This window comes from Monodelphis domestica, chromosome 5 (assembly GCF_027887165.1).
Source record: "Monodelphis domestica isolate mMonDom1 chromosome 5, mMonDom1.pri, whole genome shotgun sequence".
NCBI lineage: Eukaryota > Metazoa > Chordata > Mammalia > Didelphimorphia > Didelphidae > Monodelphis > Monodelphis domestica.
Genome location: NC_077231.1, coordinates 138,686,857 through 138,705,665, shown reverse-complemented (window position 1 = coordinate 138,705,665; position 18,809 = coordinate 138,686,857). Strand labels below are relative to the sequence as shown.

Genomic DNA, 18,809 nt, shown 5'->3' with positions numbered 1-18,809 from the left:
CTCACAATCAATACTCTCTTAGTTCCAAGGCTGAAGGAGCAGTTAAGGGCTGGGCAAGGGGGGGGTTAAGTGACTTGCCCAGGGTCACACAGCTAGAAAGCTGGATTGGAACCCAGGGCCTCCCAAATCCAAGCCTGGTACACTACACCGTGCTACTTAGCTGCCCATCCCATAGGTTCTTAAGGTGCTTGTTGACTAATAAACCATTGAGAACAAGAAATGATGCATTTCTTTTTAAGTTATGAGAATGATAATGCTAGTTTTATCAATCATTTTTATTGATAAAATTAATAAACAGTACACACTCCAAATACACTTTTCAAGCTTTTGGATTACAAAAATAATGGATGCGTGATGAAAACTTACTACTCAAAATGAAACTGTAAAACCCTACATTAAGTCTCAGAAAAACACAATATATCTATGACGGTTCAAGAGATAAATTAAATCAACTTTATTTACAAAAATACTCATCAAGCTTTATTTTTTAAATAATAGCTGCCTCAAGATTGCCACATACTAATTCTTAATAGTGCAGCTTTTTAAATTTAAGTTAATTGGGATAAAAACAAAATATTTATTTTGAAAATCTGCCACCAAGTACTGCTTCTTAATAAGACAGAAGACAGTTACCAAACAATTTTAAGGAAAAAATATCTATTTTATATATCGAAAATCTTCACTAAGGCCTCTGGAATAAAATTTATTTTATTTTAAATAAAATATACCCAATGTTTGGGAAGTTTGAGATGTTGCTTTTAACTCTTGTTGGCAATAACATGAGTCTCTACACACCAAGAGATTCTGCTATAAGAGCAGTATTTCAACAGATGATCTATATGGAATTTATAATCTCTGTGAATTTAAGAAAGCTTAGTTTCTACTTTATTGGCTACTCAAATAATGGCCCAAACTTCAAATACTTCTTTACGTTGTTATCTGTTTTGAAATTTCACATGGTGGTAGTAACAAACAACTTATGGTTTTATAAAATCCATGAACATGAACTACCCTCCAATATCTGTTTTTGTATAATGGCCATAAAAAAATCTGAAAATTACTAGGAACAGATGAGCTCAGGGGCAGAGAGACCCATTATAATAGTTTTTTTTGCTTCTGTTGTCAACACAAGAAAAACAGCTTTTATAAGGAATAAAGGGTGCCTTCTAGAAATCAGGTGAAAACTCATGTTTACTATTAACAAGGCTAAAATAAATATTGTTTATTTTGCCCACTTCAAATCTCTCTATTCCTGGTTTGCCATATTAAGCCTTCCAACTGTGACAGTTGGGTAAAATAGGTTAATATTCCTAAAATCAGTCAGAAAACAAACCTGATCAAATTCATATTTATTTAGGAATCCAAACCTCACCCCTCACTCCCAAAGTAGTAGTTCAACCTACTGAATAATCTTGTCTATATGGTTTTCTTTCTCAGAAAGTAGGATAGCTTTCTTTTTCATCACTGAAAAGATAGTTTCTACATTTCTTCACCTTCAGTAAGTTATGGACAGTTATTACCCCAAAATGGCTTTATTAACTATGGTATGTTGCTGACAAAAACAAAAGCACCTCTTTAGGATCTAGGCTTGAAGAAAAAAACATCCAGTTTATGGTCTATGCCACAAAAACAAAAGATTATCAGTTTTAAAAATGATCTGACATTTGAAAGGCATTTCTTAAGAAATGTAATGTGAGGCCCACTAAATGTAAACTATAATAATCATTTGCAAGCCTTCCTATCAAATAGAGATCAAATTAGGAATGGACAAATTTCCTCCCCCCCTTTTTTGTAAGTCTAAGAAAATGTGGATTTTAAAAAAAGGTATAATCTCTATGTAGAGCTTTACCTTAGGTATATATTCAATATTTGGATAAAAAAGTTAAGAAAACAGCATTGCAGGGGGCCCTGGTATCAGTAGTTTCTATATACAAGAATTTTTATTTGTTTACCTAACAACAATGGCTTGAAGTTTCCACTTTCCCAGTACAAAGTTTAATAAGAATAACGTCAATAACAACCAAATATTGATCTTCCGCTAATATCTTTTAAAAATGTCATTTGCCAGTGTATTATACATAACACAAAAAGAATGAAATGAAGGGCTGATTTAAGATTGTAATTTTTCTGGTGCTCAATTCATTAGCAACTTTCAAAGTAAACCCTGGTTCCTTATTAGGAGCTGTGCAATAGAAGCTCAGTGATTTTCCAGGATCTTCAGCTCTTTCTCAGGCTCAAATCACTGTTGGTTACCAATGCTGACAAAGATGTACTCTCTGATGCATCATCTTTTTTGAGGCTCAGGAATGATTCTCGAGTTATTTGGAGGATTTCTCTCAAGCCCTTGTTTTCTTGCTATAAAATCAAACACCACACATACATCAAAGTGCATATTAAAAAAAGGTCAACTTTCTGGGGGTGTTGGGGGGGGTGCAGAAATATGCAGAAGTAACCGATCAAAACCATTTTATGACTGCAAACATACTACATCTGTATTTTTGGTCTAGACTTGTGATTTCATCAGTTACACAAGTAACTACTGGCACATCAACTTCCTCTACCACGACAGGTTAGTTAGTAATGCATCCATAACTTCCAGTTTTGGGGAGCTGCCTACAGCACTGACCTCTTTAGTTTATCCATGGTCAGAGCCAGAATACATCAATAAGCATTGCAAAGATTTTGTTTCCTCAAATGGAAGATGATGAGGTTGACTAGACCCCTCTAAAAGTCCCACCCACCTCCCAAGATTCCACATGAAGCTAGTTTTTCTGACTCCAAGGCCAGCCCCTCTTAGCCACTCTGCCATACTGTGTCATATAAAAAGCATGGCCTGCAGAATAAGTGTAGCCATCAGCCTCCATAAGAACATATTTTTCAAGGGAAGAAGAATGTGTGCCGTGTCATAATTTAGATTTCCTTTTCTATGGTGCCATATTTCATAATGATGTTAGTTTTAGATCTGAAAAGGTACTTAAGAGATTATACAGTCCATCCCCCTCATTTTATAAAGAAAAATTTGAGTTTCAAGGAGGTCACATAGTTGGCAGAGTATCCTGGGACTAAAACCTGTTTTAGAACTTCCAAACTATTTTTCTTTACATTGTACAGTTTTAATAATCCATTCTTGCCTCTTCTGTGATCCCTCACAAATGCTAGAAAAGAAGACTGCAGAATCGATTATAGTTTTACTAAAGGATTATTGGTTATGAGTGCAAAATCTGGTGGTGAACTTTTTTTTTGTTTTTAAATCCCTACCTTCTGTCTTAGAATCAATACAATTTATTAGTTCTAAGACAGAAAAGCAGTAAGGGCTAGACAAATGGGGTAAAATGATTTGCCCAGGGTCATGCAATGAGGAAGTGTCTAAGGGTAGATTGGGACCCACATCCTCTCATCTCCAGCCCTGGCTCTTCCTCTATCCACTGAGCCTCCTAGCTGCTTCTGGTGATTAACTTTTAACTTCAATTTTTCTAGTCATGATATTTTCAGTGATTGATATCATCTCTTTTGCTAAATCCTTCTGCTTTAGTGGCACAAAGAACATACATGCACTCACTGAAGAAAGAAATTGTGCGTGGTCCTCTGTCACTAAACACTACTAGTTTCAAAATGGTTACCCGCCATGAGACACGTATTCCCCTGAATTTGAGAACAATGACAGGTTTTTGCAGCTATAAACTAAGTCCCAAAAGCATTTACATCCCATTAAAGAATGTAATTAGATTTATAATGTTGTGCCTACTTATGAAAATAATGATGAGTATGAAGTGTGTGACTTGGTGAAATTAAACAGGAGTGGTTTTTAAATCAGCAACCATGAATTACTAAGTGGTTTCAAATTATTACTAGCCCAAACTAGAAATAGAAGGGCTATTAGGTTTTTGATTTTTATTTTTTTATAAACCCTTACCTTCTGTCAATACTGTATATTGGCTCCAAGGCAGAAGTGTGGTAAGGGCTAGGCAATGGGGGTTAAGTGACTTGCCCAGGGTCACACAGCTGGGAAGTGTCTGAGGCCAGATTTGAACCTAGGACCTCCCATCTCTAGGCCTGGCTCTCAATCCACTGAGCTGCCCAGTTGCCCCTGCTATTAGGTTTTATAAAATTTTTATGTATATATGAAAAGAATCTACATTTAAAGATATTTAATGTCTTCCACCAATGTCATTCTTATGAAAAGAATGTATGCATATGTCATACTTGAGTTCAAAAACACATTTTTAAACAGCTGGTAGAAGTACACCTTTCAAGTTGTTCAGCTTCAGAAAGATATAAGGTACCCCTAAGGCACCAATTAGATTTTACTAGTAGCTGAAAAAATAGTTGCCAAAAGTAGAGTCTATACATTTTTCTTTCTTTTTTTCTTTTTAAACCCTTATCTTCCATCTTATTTTCAATATTGTGTATTGCTTCAAAGGCAGAAGAGAGGTAAGGGCTAGGAAATGGGGGTTAAGAGACTTGTCTAGGGTCACACAGCTGGGAAGTGTCTGAGACCATATTTGAACCCAGGTTTTCCTGACCCCAGGTCTGGCTCTTTATCTACTGAACCACCTAGCTGCCTCTATATATTTTTCAAAAAAATCAAATAACAAAGTGCTACCCTAGATTGTTCCCAATGACACTTTTTTTAAAAGCACTGGCAATTTCAGCTTGGAAACTTACTTCAAGTTGAAAAATCCGTTCCTGCTCCTTACAACCTTGCTGCTCATCAATTTCAATAGCTTTCCTCATTACTGCTGCCATTTCAGTAATCTGGTCCACATGTACTTGTAATTCCTTAAAAATAAGAGGGGGAGGTGATGGTGGGGAGAAAAAAATATCAGATCAGAATATTATTTCTTCACTTAATCTAAATACTTCCAGAGTTTCCCCCTACTTTGTGTTGCCATATTAAATTTATATTCTAAAAAGTGCCAAGCACATATACTTATATATCAACTTAAAATACATCTACTTAAATGGAAGACAAACAACAAAACTCACTTAACCCATACCTGATCAGAAAAAAAAGTGGTTAAAGACTTAACATTTTCAAACTTCTTTATACTCTTCATATTGCTATTTACATAAACAAAGACTAAATCTGTTTTTTCTTTTTTCTTTCTAGTACCATGTAGACTAATTTTGTTGAAAAGGTAATGCTCAAAATATATTCTTTATTATATGCATTCTATATACTTTTATCTTTCCCCCAAATCCTTATGATTTAATCTGCAAAAATTTTTTAAATTAGAGCTTATAAATTTGTGCTGTCACAATCACATTTTTAAAAAAATGACCAGCAATATCTTAAAAACCAAAAAAAGAGAGCCATCATTTCACATATAATTATTTTCCCTTATGAATAACTTTGATATGCTAAAATCTTTGATTGGCACCAAAAGGGACTGTTTTACTAAAAATGGTAACCAAAATAAAATTGTAATTTATCACTAAGATAAGTTAAACTTTAGCTATATGGGAATTTAAAGCTAGGGGCTCTGATGATCCATATGTCTACCTCAAAAGACCATATGATTAGAAGAAAGAATAATGAACTTGGAATAATAAAGCCTAGTTTAAGTCTTAGCTTTAAAACTAGGGGGTGGGTCATTTAAGCTCTGCTTTAAATCTTCATTTATAAAATGAGGCTAGTACCCAATGCAGCTCAGTTTTTAGGAGGCTCAAAGGAATACATGCATATATACATAAAGTTCTTTGTACACTTTATTTGGCTATCTATCAGCTATTAATTATTATAACCTGAGACTCAATTTCATCTTCTATAGAATGGGAATATTTTTATTATCCATTTCCCAGAGTTGTGAAGCTCACATGAAATAATTTGTTTAATAAACATAACCATAAAATACCATATAAATGTTGTCACTGTAGTAACTGATGCAACATAGAGGGAAAATTAGTGCATCTACAGTATGGAATCTCAAACATATAACTTTCTTGAACAACTGAAAATGCAGGCTAAGTTTAACCATTAATTTTGTGGGAAAAGTTATATGTTAAAAAAAATTGTGTAATGATGGTTTGGACTATGACTGAATGACAAACTTATCAAAGGATTCAAAATCTTTACAAATACAACTGCAAGTACTTCTATGATAAGAATGAAATAACATTCAGAAGTAAGTAGCGGCAGAAAACCAACCAAAGCAAACTGGCATCATGTAACTAGAAGGTTTGTTGCATCAAACCTACCTACTTTGAATTTAAAGGAGAGCCCATGTAAGGGCCATGTAACTTTAGCTTCCAAATAGAATCACAAAAGATAATATTCTAAATTGTGCTATAGTAAATTCCATTACAAGCAACATTTATGTAGATTACAGTATTTACAAACCCCAAATCACTGCACTTCTAAAGTGATATGCAGTACAACTGAATGGTAATATAACCCAAGCACTTAACAAGCTGAATCATCTAAAAAGTTCTCAACTCTTTATACTGCACAGTTACCTTGATAATTTCACCCACTACTAAATGAAATTACAGGAATTAAGAACAACTTTAGAGGCTAAATACCAAAGAAATTCAAGATGACAGAACAAACATGTCTATAAATAAATATGTACATCCGAAAAGAAAATGCCACAGGCCTTTTAATAGGCATAGAAGGCAATGCTTCTGCTTTTAATGGGTTTTTAAAATAGGGAGAAAGTAAAAGTACCTCTAACCCAATTATTCCTCAAATCTTTATAGTTTCTATGATGTAGGACTTATATACTTCATTTAAAATGTATGAAAAACTTGACCTTTAAGCAAGAGTTAAGACACAATGGAAGAAATACTATATCTAATTATGACTATAAAATGTAGAAGCAACCTAGAAAACCTGAAATAATGATTATATCTCATTATCCCTCAGTTCACATGATTTGATTCATAAAAGTATTTAATAAATCAAGTTAAATTATTGTCAAGAAAGTGATTCCTTTGATGTCCCAGAAGTACAAAAATAAGGGTTCTATCAAGTTCTTAAAAAATGAAACAAAAAAACCCTCTAAAATGTTATGCAGCAACAGCCAACAAAAGCAAAGAAATTGAAGGCTCAGTCTACCGTATGCTATTATATACCTTCAAAAATTTAATATGTCATGTTCTGCAATACACAGCACAGATTATATCATGAGAATGAATGAGTAGAGAGCTACACTCTGCACTTTCATGCTTTTGTTTGGCAGTCACAAGCACATTTTATTAATTTTTAGTAATGTGACAGTTTTATTATTTTGAAATTCAATGTTAAAAGTTAAAATATCAAACATTGGCCCCCCTCCAACCAATCCCAAAGTCAATTGTTTTATTAGTGTACATTCAGATTGGCTTCCAAGTGCCTTCTCTCCAGTCCATGTTGAGTTGCTTCAAGGATGCGTCGAGGTGCACCAAGGAAGATTCCTTCAGGGCTGTGATGACGGTGTACCATGTCAATCTGTAGTACAGAGTCATTATAATGTTAATACGGATATGATCCGTAATTTAAAAACTGAATGAGTTAGTTCATGCGTGTTAGCCAATTGCTTTATTACTTGAAAAAATTTTAAAAAGAATCCCGAAAAGACATCAGTTAAAAAAAAAAGATGACAAATTAGTCATTATTTGGGCTAAAACTAGCCCTTCTCAACTCCCATTGATTTTGAAATATGTGCTTTTAAAAAACTCAATTGTAGGCACATGTATTTATAGCAGAGTGTAGCTTCAAGGGAGAGGTTGCTTTTTCCAAAATGCTGCCATTATGATATTTTAAAGACTGTTCCTTCTGAGTAAAAATCAAAATCATGAAACATCAATATGTGTTAGTTTGAATTAATAACAAGAAAGGAAACTGTCATTATTATGGATGACTGATACCAGGACTTTGTATAAGGAGCTCTTCTGCATAGTGAAAGGAGGGTTTAATAGTAACAAAAAAGAATGTCTAATTGTTCAAAAAGAGATCAGCGTAAATGGTACAATCTTAATTCAATCTATTTATTTCATAGCCACTACTGGATTATATTAGAACATCCATCATCTCAGATTCCAGGAGAGACTTTGCTAGTACTCATTTTTTCCCCCCCACATGAGCAAATTTTTATTGTGAGGGGAACAAAATATGTCAAATATGATTCTTGATGTCAAGAGACATCATCTCCAAAATGTAAGGTATTTTGGGACTTCACAGGAATTACACTTTTCTTATCAATAATTTCATATCAACTATTAAACTTTTCTTAATGTAAACATTATGTGCTTTTAGGATTATCTTATTTTGTAATAGTTGGATTTTTTATATCCAATGAGAATGCCACTTGAATTTCCAAGGATTATATTTAGATAAAACGTTGTAATGTACCATTCCATAGTATTTTGTAAATTTACTCAGTTTATGTTCTATTGAACTAAATAAGAGCTCCTGATTAATTCTTTTTGTAATATAAATTACCTAAAGAACTACATATATGGGATTTAAATGCTATTAAGACATAAGTGCTCTTGGCTTTTAGGTTTGTGGTCTTCCAATTCTTAACCTCATAATGCAATCTGTAACCCTACCCCCACCCCCTCCCTGCCTGTTACATCATATTTTTGAGTACTCCATGACACAGAGGACTTTTACAGATTTTTTTCCTATGAGCTGTTGGTGGCCCCCAAAACCTACCTTGTGGCAAAACATTTGGAAATGAGCAGTTCTTACTCTTAAGTACAGTTATTTTCAAATTGTTACATATATAACAAATACTTTAAATTAATGCCTTTAACTCTAAATTAGTAATTAAAAAAGACATTCCAGTAATCACTATTTATATTTCAAATACTATGAAAAATATAAGAAACAACTTTCATTGCATCAATTGTTGCATAGTTTAGAAAGCAACCTAGTTAGGGACAATTTCATCATCCAACCCCCCCCTCCCCCCAACTCATACCTTCCATCTTCGAACCAATACTGTATATTTTATCCAAGGCAGAAGAGTTAGGAAATGGGGGTTAAGTGACTTGCCCAAGGTCAAACAGTTAGGAAGTATCTGAGGTCAGATTTGAATCTCAGACCTCCTGTTTCTAGGTCTGACTCTCAATTTACTAAAGCTACCTAGCTGCCCCCAATCATTAATATTTTGATTGAATAACTATGGTCCTGACCTATAGAAAAGCAAGAAATGCCAATTTAAAGTAAGTTGCATACAGGAAGGGATTTTTTCTTTTTTAAAGAATATTTTTATTGATAGCCTTTTTTTATGTTACCTACATTTCCTACTGCATGTTGCCCACCCCCCCTGCTGCAGAGTGATCCCTTATAAAAATAATTAAAATGGGGAAGAAAAAGTTCAGCAAAACTAGCTGAATATTAAAAAAAAATCCGAGGGACATATATTTAAAGAAAAGTGGGGCTACGCCTCATTTTTTCTTTGGGCCAATCTTGACCATTATAATTTTACAGCATTTAGTTTTCAACTGATGTGTTATAGTCTCTGTGTATAGTTTTCCTGGTTCTGTTAACTTTACTTCGGTGTGTATGTGTTTTCATGCTTTTATGTATTAATCTTATTTATTATTTCTTATAGTAAAGCAATATTCCATTATAATCACGCATCATGATTTGTTTGGTTATTCTCTAAAGAGTTGTTTCCAGGTTATTACAAATACAAAAGTAATGCTATACATATTTTTGGTGAAAGCAGGGCCTTTCTTTTTGCCACTGGCCTTCTTGCAATTTATACCTATGAGTGGAGTCTCTGATTCAAAGGCAATAGTCATTTTAATTCACTTTCTTTGCACAATTTCTTGTTGCTCTCTAGAATGGGTTGACCAGTCCACAGCTCTACCACCAACACATTAGTGATCCAGTCTTCCCACTACCTCTGAAACACTGACTATTCCCATCTGTTATCATCTTTGGAAATTTGTGCATTTCTTTTACTACTAGGGATTTGGTGGATTCCTTTGGATGCAAGTTTGCAATTCTTTTGACCTGTCTGTTCACATTTTTTGACAACTTATCTATCAGGGAATGGCTTCTGGTCTTATATAACTGATAGTTGTCTACATATCTATCAAAGTCAGAAATATTTGATGCAAAGAGTTTTTCCCCCCAACCAAATGCCTCTCTTTTGATTAGGTTGAACTGATTTTTGTTCGTGTAAAAGCTTTTCTTGTAACCAAAATTATCTATTTTGTTTTGCCTTGATTGATCTTTTGATTAAGAAAGTCAGCCACTATCTATACCTATAAAATGTATTTGATTAGCTTTGTTACATTTTTTAATGTTATAAATTTTAGTATTTATGTCAGCTATCCACTTAGAACTTATTGTGACTTATGGTGTAAAATATTGGTCAAAATCTAACTTCTACCAGACTAAATTTCAGTTTTCCCAGCAATTCTTGTTAAATAGAAACATCTTTCCCAAGTATTTTATTTTTTCAGGTTTATTGAACCTTGAGTTATTGGGTTTCATTATTTCCCATTCTTCCTTGTCTAATCTGTTCCATTAACCTACTTTTCTAATTTTTAAAAGTTCCAAATGGTTTTGATGGCCACTGTTCTATAATAAAGTTTTGTGGTATGCTGGAATTGTTTTAATTGGGTTTTTTGCTACCTTACTAGGATTCTCAGTAAACATCAAATCTGCAAACAGGAAAAACATATTGTCTTCTCTTTGTCTTTATATCAATAGTTTCATTTCTGTCTTAGTGCTGTTGCAAGCATTTCAGAACTGTCAAATAACAGTGGGAAAAGATGGCATCCTTGCTTTAACTTCTGCATGTATTGAGAATACTAGCTTTCATTTTTAGATTCTTCAGGGCCTATACATCATAGTCTTTTTTTTATGGCATAAATTAGTCCCCCCCGCCAAGACCTTTTTCTGAATCTATTAAAATAATTATGCAGTTTGAAATTTTTAAAAATATGACTATTTTTCCTAATGTTTCAATTAATTCAATTACAGTGAATGGTTTATCAAAAAAACTGCAAAAATTCTTTGTCCAAGATTTAATTTACATTTGAAAATTATTCATGAATAATACTGGTCTACAGCTCTTTTATTTGTTGTATCCTAACCCAGCTTAGTCGGCAATAAACACTTATTAAGCACTCATATTTCGGTTGCCTATCATTATTGATGTCTTTCATATAGTTACTGTTTTTATGAATTGTTCTTTGAGCCACCCATTATTTAGAATTTCATTAATAAATCTCCATTTAGGTTTACATCTTTTTCCTTTGGTCTCCAAACTGATTACTATTTTTATTTCATTACAGTCCACAATGGATGTTTAAAGTTACTGTATTTTTACATTTATTTGTAATTTGTGCCCAAATACAAGGTCTATTTTTATAAAACTGCCATGTGGTGCCAAGAAATAGGTATATTCTTTAGTGGTCCCATTCATAGGTCACTATAAGCTTTTAGCTCTAAATTCTTAAATAGTTTATTCTGTTCTTTCCCTTTGTATATTTTACTGTTCATTTGTTCAGCTTTGAGAGAGTCCCTTAAGAATATAGGTTAATATTAGCCAGTCTATATTCCTAACCTTCTCTTAGACAACAGAGCTATGGACACCCAAAGAGGTAAAATGACTAGAAGGACACACTTATTTCTGCCTTTCTTGTCTTTTCATCTTAATAGAAAGTGAAGTTAATCAATAATTCTCTTTTTCTTCTTGGTAACATAAAGGCTATTGTTAAAGGAATTTTGGATCAATTGCCCTCTTATTCTGAATTTTTAATTGCTAAATTCTGAGAACAGGTAAACTAAGTTCTTCTAGAATAAATTATAAGTTGTCTAAAGAGTTAAAAATAAGTAGTAATAAATCACCTCAAGAGTTTAAAATGCATCAGTCACCATTCAATTGTTTGTTGTTTTTTCTAGAATTTTCAGTATTCATTTTCTGGAAATCATTTGGAAATACATAAAGGCATAAGATTAAAATATTCTTTAAATGCTCATATCTTAGAAAAAACAGATTTTTGAGTAAAGACACTACATTTTAATACTTCACAAAGAATAAGAGAACATCAGAATTTAAGGAAGGCGATCAAGAATGAGAGAAACACTTTACAAATTTACAGATAAAGAACAGAAATGGGAGAAATCACAGTTGAAAAGACAATGTTTAAATGAGGCTGCTGTTATTCATGAGTGTTTTTTAAAAATCCGAACAAAACAAAGCAAATAAAATTAACCAATGAGTTTCCTTTTCATTTTTAAAAGTTTAGACAAAGAAAAAATACCTTGGAATGTTGCTCCTTTAACTTCATTATAATACCTGGGTCATCCTTTTTGCTGGCCATTAACAACCTAAACATTTGCTCTCGGTACTTGCTCATTATGAGTTCTAAAGCAGACTGGTGTTCCTCAAGCGATGTGCGTAATTCTGTTAAAAATCAAAATGTATTTCATTCAAATTTTGGAATTAAAAAAAAAATCAAAGTCCTTTCATTACAAAAAAACAAATAATTTCCTAAAAAGCAAGATGTCTTTTTTTAAAAAAGAAAACTTGATAAAAATATAAATCTACCAAAAAAAAAGATTACTCATGAATTAATGATTTTACTATAGGAAAAGAAGGTAGAGATGGCTGAAGGATCTACCTGATGGTTCTGTCCTCTCCTTGCAGTAAAGTAACTTACTACTACTAATAAGCACAGTGTTTTTAATGGATAGTATTAAGGGACCTTAAAGATAGTTGAATAGCTGAAGTAGCAGATATATGACTGTCAACAGAGAGTAGTTTAACAACATCACCAGAAGACAGCAGCGCTCCTGTAGTGTCAGAGGCATGACTTGCTCTTTTTGGCATGTGCCTTAGTCACAAAAACTTCCCTTCATGTATAACCCATGTATGATTCCCTATGTAGGTCTGAACTTCTCAGTAAAGGTGTGTGATGTGGGAGAATGATCATCCATTAGGGCCAACAAATAGCTATCCCTATTATTTCCTACTAGTATATAATCTTCTTGGCTTGAAATTCAAGTTTTGTGGCTTGTGCAAATACTTACAGTCTTATCCTTCATTGCTTCCCAATCTTGTTTCACAGAACTCCCCTCCATTTTCTCTATTTCCTACCCAACCGAACTATCTGAAGTCTCCATACTCATTTACCTTACAGATAAGAAAGCTTAAATGAATACAGTCTGTTTTACAATATTTAAAGGATTATAATATACTAGAAGTAGCTTTATTTTTTCTAGGTACAAATGGGCAGAATTAGTACCAATGAGTGGAAGATGAAGGGAAAAAGATTTGGCTCAATATAAAGGAAGATCTTAACAATTAGAGCCATTCAAAAATCGAATGGATTGACTCTGTACTTCTCACACTGAGAAGTTTTCAAGTTGAGTATGGATATCACCAACTGGGAACCTTGTAAATGGGATTTATTTAATGAAATCAAAATAGACATTAAATATATACAAATGACTATGCAAGTTAAAATCTGATCAATGGAGAAAAAAGGTTAAAGAGAATTGAGATATTAGTGATAGAGGTTACCTCTAACTAGGAGAAATCAGGGGAGGATTCATGGTAGGGATAACACCTAAGCTGGTTCAAGAAGGATTTGAAAATACTAAGATATGGAAGCAATTCATTAAAAACATGATTTAAGAAATTAGACAAATTACCTCTCATAATCTCTTTCAACTCAGATGATTCTCTAATAATTCTATAAAGCACCTGGTACTTGTTTATCTCTATGCCTTTACTTCTATAATTTTCTGTACCTGGAATGCCTAGCCCTATGGATCTCAGCTTTCAATTCCACTTCTCCTTTAAAGCATAGCTCAAATACCATTTATATTCCTTCTCCCAAGTCAGAAATGGTCTTTTCCTTCCTTGGATTACACAGAATGCTTTTTCTGTTCCTTTATGCCTCCCTACCACAAAGAAGGTTAATAACAACTGCCCAGAACAGCTGGGCCACACTTCATGGCTCTACTAGCAGTGCTCTGGGTATTAAAAGATTTAGAACTGCAAGGCACCTTGAAAATTATGTAGTCCAAAAACCCTTATTTTTTCATATGAAGAAACTAAGGAATTAATTGACTGATGTAAACGTAGTTCCTCTGACTCCCCAATTCAATACTTATGCTGCTTTTTATTCTTGACCTCTTAGATACCTGATATATTTTCCCCTATGTTTCTTTCAGCTCTATCATTTCCCTTAGATTTCTGTTACTGAACTCTATTATTTTCCTTCTTATCAGCCTTTCTGACTGATACTTTACTGGTCCTACATTCTTTTCTCACCCCTCCAGTGTAGGTGTTCCCCATGATTTTTCTCTATACATCACCTCTCCGTGATCTCATGGCTTCAAATATGATTTCTATGTACTAGTTGCCAAATCTGTATCTCCATCTTTAATATTTCCCCAGAGTTCCAGTTTGGAATTTTCAACTGGATGCTAGCATTTCCCACTTTGGTCTAAAATTTAGTCTAAAACCAAATTCATTATCTCTTTGTCCCCAAACACTACCCCTCTTCTGACTTCTCCTTTTTGCATCTGGCACAATCCTCCCAATCCTCCTTCAATCCACTATTGACCTCAAGAGTAACATCCTCAAACCTGTGCTTCAGCAATATCTCTTTGGCATGAAAGTGGAAGATAATCCAGAGTGTGGGAGTGATCTGAGGCAGAGAGACCAATTAGAGAGATTTCTTTAAAGGTCTAGAGAAGAGCTGATTAAGACCTAAACTAGCGTAGTGGCTATGTGAGTGGATGTAAATGATGTTGCGGAAGTAAATCAATGAATGGTTGTATGGTGAAGAAGAACAAGGAGTAAAGGATGACTTTGAGGTTGTGAACCTGAATGCCTGGGAAGATGGTGGTTCCCTTAATACAAATGGAGAATTAGGAAAGAGATGGGTTTTGGGAGAAAGATGAGTTCTGTTTTGGGTATGTTGAGTTTGAAATGCCTACAGTACATTCAGTTCAAAATGTTCAAGTAACACAGGATTGGAGTTCAAGAGAACTGGCTAGGGTTGGACAGGTAGATTTGGAAATCATCTGTAAGGAGAGGAAAACTGAACTCATGGGAAATACTAAGGTTACTAATAGAATGAGGAGAAGAGAAGGTTATAGGGTAAGAAATGGATAATACCTCAGCAAAGTAGAATGAGGAATGGCCAGTGTTACAGATAAAAGAGTGGTTGCCTTAAACTGTGACCTTGAAAATATGGTTTCAAGACAGTGTCTTGTGTTAAATCAAAAATAAAGTGGTTGCCATGGGAAAAATTCCCAAATATGAAATACCCAAGTCAGCTGGGTTTTATGGAGATTTTAATTAATGCAAATAAAGGAATTAAGGAAAAGGAGAGAAACAGAATGAGAGGGAATAGTAGGAAAAGCCTAGGCCAGCCTAGGCTTTAAGCCTTAAGAAAGACCAGTCAGTCTTTAATCACTCACCACAAGATCCTTCCAAGCAAAACTCTAGGTCTAGTGTTCAGAGAGACCCTCCAGTTTAGCTTAGGAAGCTCCACTTTAGCTTCCAAGGCTGTATTTTTCTTCAGAGGCCTTCTGGCCTCCTTTGAAAGAGAATTTTCTCCTATCTCACCTCCCCTAAGTTTTCACATCTACCAATCACAGTAGACGTTTTCACAGGAGTGACCATTCTTAATTCACACCTTCTTTAGTTCTCAACTTCTCTGGGTAGACTAAAACTTCACACCTCTTTTGTTAAGCTTGTCCTCTGCAAGTTTGCAAGTTGCCTGACCTTTTAGTGATTAATTTGACCTTTTATAGGTACTTAGCACCTTTTTTGTATTAGATCTAAAAATAGACTTAGCTTAAGGGCTTTTGCCTCATGATAAATGAGTTAAATACTTTTTCATTGTTCAGTAAGGAGTTTACAATTTTATCTTTCCCTAAAGTATGCTTAAGTATGTGTGGAATAAGGTCAGAGTTCTCACATTCCTGATCAAGTACCTTCATTGTTTAAAATGGGGAATGGTCTTAACCAAATGTTCTAAGGTAGAGTCTGAGAATCTTTTAACATTCACAAGTCTGAGAAATTTTAAGATTCACAATCCCCCCTGATGATCATTGGGAGACTAGTCCCCCACCTTTGATCATTTAACATAATCATCCTGTAGTCCTAAATGCACTTCTAACTACACATGCATACAATATTCAATTTTCTAAGAGGAAATTACAGTAGTGATGGAGGAATAGAAAAGAAAGAAAGCAAAACCATTGTTTTGCTAGGCGCACTGGCAGAAAGCCAAATTAGGGGCAGTCCCTTTTGGCATAAATGTGTACATTTACAATAAATGTTCAATCAAATTTCAGTTCAATCAACCATATCCAAAGTTCATTCTTGATCTCTTGATGTAGTGTGGGTTTTCTGGCATCTTTCTGCAACAGTTCATTCTTTGGATATTCTCTGGATTTAGGAGTTAGCAAGCTTCTTCCTTGAAGGTCTTTTCTTGAACAAAAATCAAAATCTTGGATTTTAAATTAAAATACAATCTCAAACAAAAGTTCAAAAATCTTGGATTTTAAATTAAAATACAACCCCCCCGAAGTAGGTGTTAAAAAACATCCAGTTCAGCTCAGGATGCAAGCAATGTTGCATTATGGGGGTGTCTGAGTCAATTATTAAAAGAAGAGAAAAACAATTCAAAATAGGCCCTTTTATAGGTCCAATTTAAAGCAATTTCTATCCCATAAGTCTGTAGGACAGAATGCAGTAATATTTCACTTACCCATTTGCAGCCAAGACTACAGGAAGTTGCCATACTATAAGAAAGGAAAAGAGCTAGAATTCTATTTTGATAGGAAAGTGTCATTCCCTCATATGATTTTTGTCATTCTCAGGGATATAGGGAGCCAGCATAATAGTCAAATTTTGTACTTGTATGAGTACTTCGCAAAGAGTGTAGATACAAGGAAGTCCTATGACTTAACACATGTCAAACGTTGCAACCTCGAGTCTCACATTAGTATTTCCTGTGTGCTCTTTTTGGCACTTTTCAGGTTAAGTCTGTGCTCCTTGTTTTTTATCCCTTTTTCTGGAATCATACATAAACATTAATCACAGTTCCATTACATTTTATCAATAAATGGCAGGTTCCCATAGTTTAAAGCTTTTGGGTATGCATTGATATTATAGGAAGAATATATATATATATATATATTTTTAAACCCTTACCTTCCGTCTTGGAGTCAATACTGTGTATTGGCTCCAAGGCAGAAGAGTGGTAAGGGCTAGGCAATGGGGGTCAAGTGACTTGCCCAGGGTCACACAACTGGGAAGTGTCTGAGGCCAGATTTGAACCTAGGACCTCCCGTCTCTAGGCCTGGCTCTCAATCCACTAAGCCACCCAGCTTCCCCCTAAGAATATATATATTAAACTTCTATTACTGCAGAAAAAATAATATTAATTGTATGTACCTTTAGTACAAGAACTGAAAAAAAAAGAAAAAATCAATTATTCTAATCAAAATAAAAAATAAGGAAAATCAGTAATTCAATGTGTCTTTGAAAAACAGCATCCACTTGTCAATGGATTATTATCTCCAATGCATATGATAGGGTACAGTCAATCAATCTCAACAGAAGATGCTTTCTTCACATGTGAGCAAAGAATCCAAGAGTCCTTCTCTCCAACCTTTATAGATGTTGGAATAGTTAACAATATTTGGAATGGTCCTTCCCAGGAAGGCTGAGTTGCTCCAGTATGCTTGAAATTCTTAATATACACTTTGTCTCCTGGGTTCAGGTCATGAAGAGAAAAGTCTAGTGGTCCGGCTTGTACTGCAGCTCCGGATTCATGAAGTTCATGTAGTTTGTGCTGTTACTCCTGTATATAGGAAGCAATAGTAGTATCTCCTCCTAATAGTGATGTATATGCAGGGGAAAAAGGTTTAGCCTGTATAGGCGGATGTCCAAAAAGCATCTCAAATGGTGAGATGTGTAGGTTTCCTCTAGGCCTGCTTCTGAGATAAAATAGGGCCAGAGGGAGAATTTCAGGCCATTTTTAATGGGTCTCAGTGCATAATTTTCCAATCATAGTTTTAAGTTCTTTGTTCATCCTTTCAACTTGGCCTGAGCTCTGGGGATGATATGGAACAAGCAAGAATATATCTGGTTTAGGACAGAATCAGTAAAATGACTTCCTCTATCTGAATCAATACATGCTGGTAGTCCAAAGCTAGGAATAATTTCTTTTAAAAGTATCTTAGCAACAAAATCTGCTGTGGCTCAGGTCGCAGGAAATGCTTCCAGCCATCTGGTCTGTTGATATACAATGACCAGACAAAATTTATAACGTCCAACCTTTGGCATTGTTATGAAATCTATCTGTAGATGTTCAAAAGGTGTGTAAGCCAGAGGACATCCACCAAAGGCTTTGCCACAAAATGCATGCTGGTTATATGCTTGACATGTAGAGCAGGCTGAACACACTTAAGAGGCTATAGTAGTTATACCAGGGGCTATCCATACTCTCTTAACAGAGTCCACGATGCCATGTGTGCCAAAGTAACCATTTTTATGAATAGATTGGCAAATTTGATGATAGAAACTTCTAGGGAGCAGGGGTTTTCCTTCAGACTACATCCATACTCCATTAATCTGTTTTGCTTTGAATTTTTGTTTCCATTTTTCCATCATCATCATCATCATCATTATCATCAGTGGTTATTAATGTTAAAAATTAATTCAGGTCCTTCTATGGCTGATCGTTTTGCAGCAGCAACTGCTCAATCATTTCCTCTAGAGACAGGGTCAGTGCCACCTGTATGGGCAGAGCAATGAACTACAGCTAGGGCTTCAGGCAGCTGGAGAGCAGAAAGAACTTCATTAATAATTTCTGCATTAGCTATA

The 18,809-nt window shown here is 34.5% G+C and overlaps 1 protein-coding gene across 6 annotated transcripts in view; it reads right to left on the bottom strand.

The window, feature by feature from the left end:
* Nucleotides 1–257: 257 nt before the first annotated feature.
* FGFR1OP2 (FGFR1 oncogene partner 2) overlaps nt 258–18,809 on the bottom strand; it is a 76,461-nt gene continuing 57,909 nt past the window's right edge. For 4 of the 6 annotated variants that reach the window (XM_007503925.3, XM_007503924.3, XM_001362357.4 and 1 more), the window contains 4 exons: nt 12,214–12,356; nt 7,313–7,429; nt 4,666–4,779; nt 258–2,355 (listed from right to left, as the gene is read on the bottom strand). In XM_007503925.3, the coding sequence (XP_007503987.1) occupies nt 2,218–2,355; nt 4,666–4,779; nt 7,313–7,429; nt 12,214–12,356 (512 nt within the window). In that variant the 3' untranslated portion in view covers nt 258–2,217. The remainder of the gene's footprint in view (nt 2,356–4,665; nt 4,780–7,312; nt 7,430–12,213; nt 12,357–18,809) is intronic. The other 2 variants (XM_003342000.4, XM_056799424.1) reach the window with 1 other exon arrangement.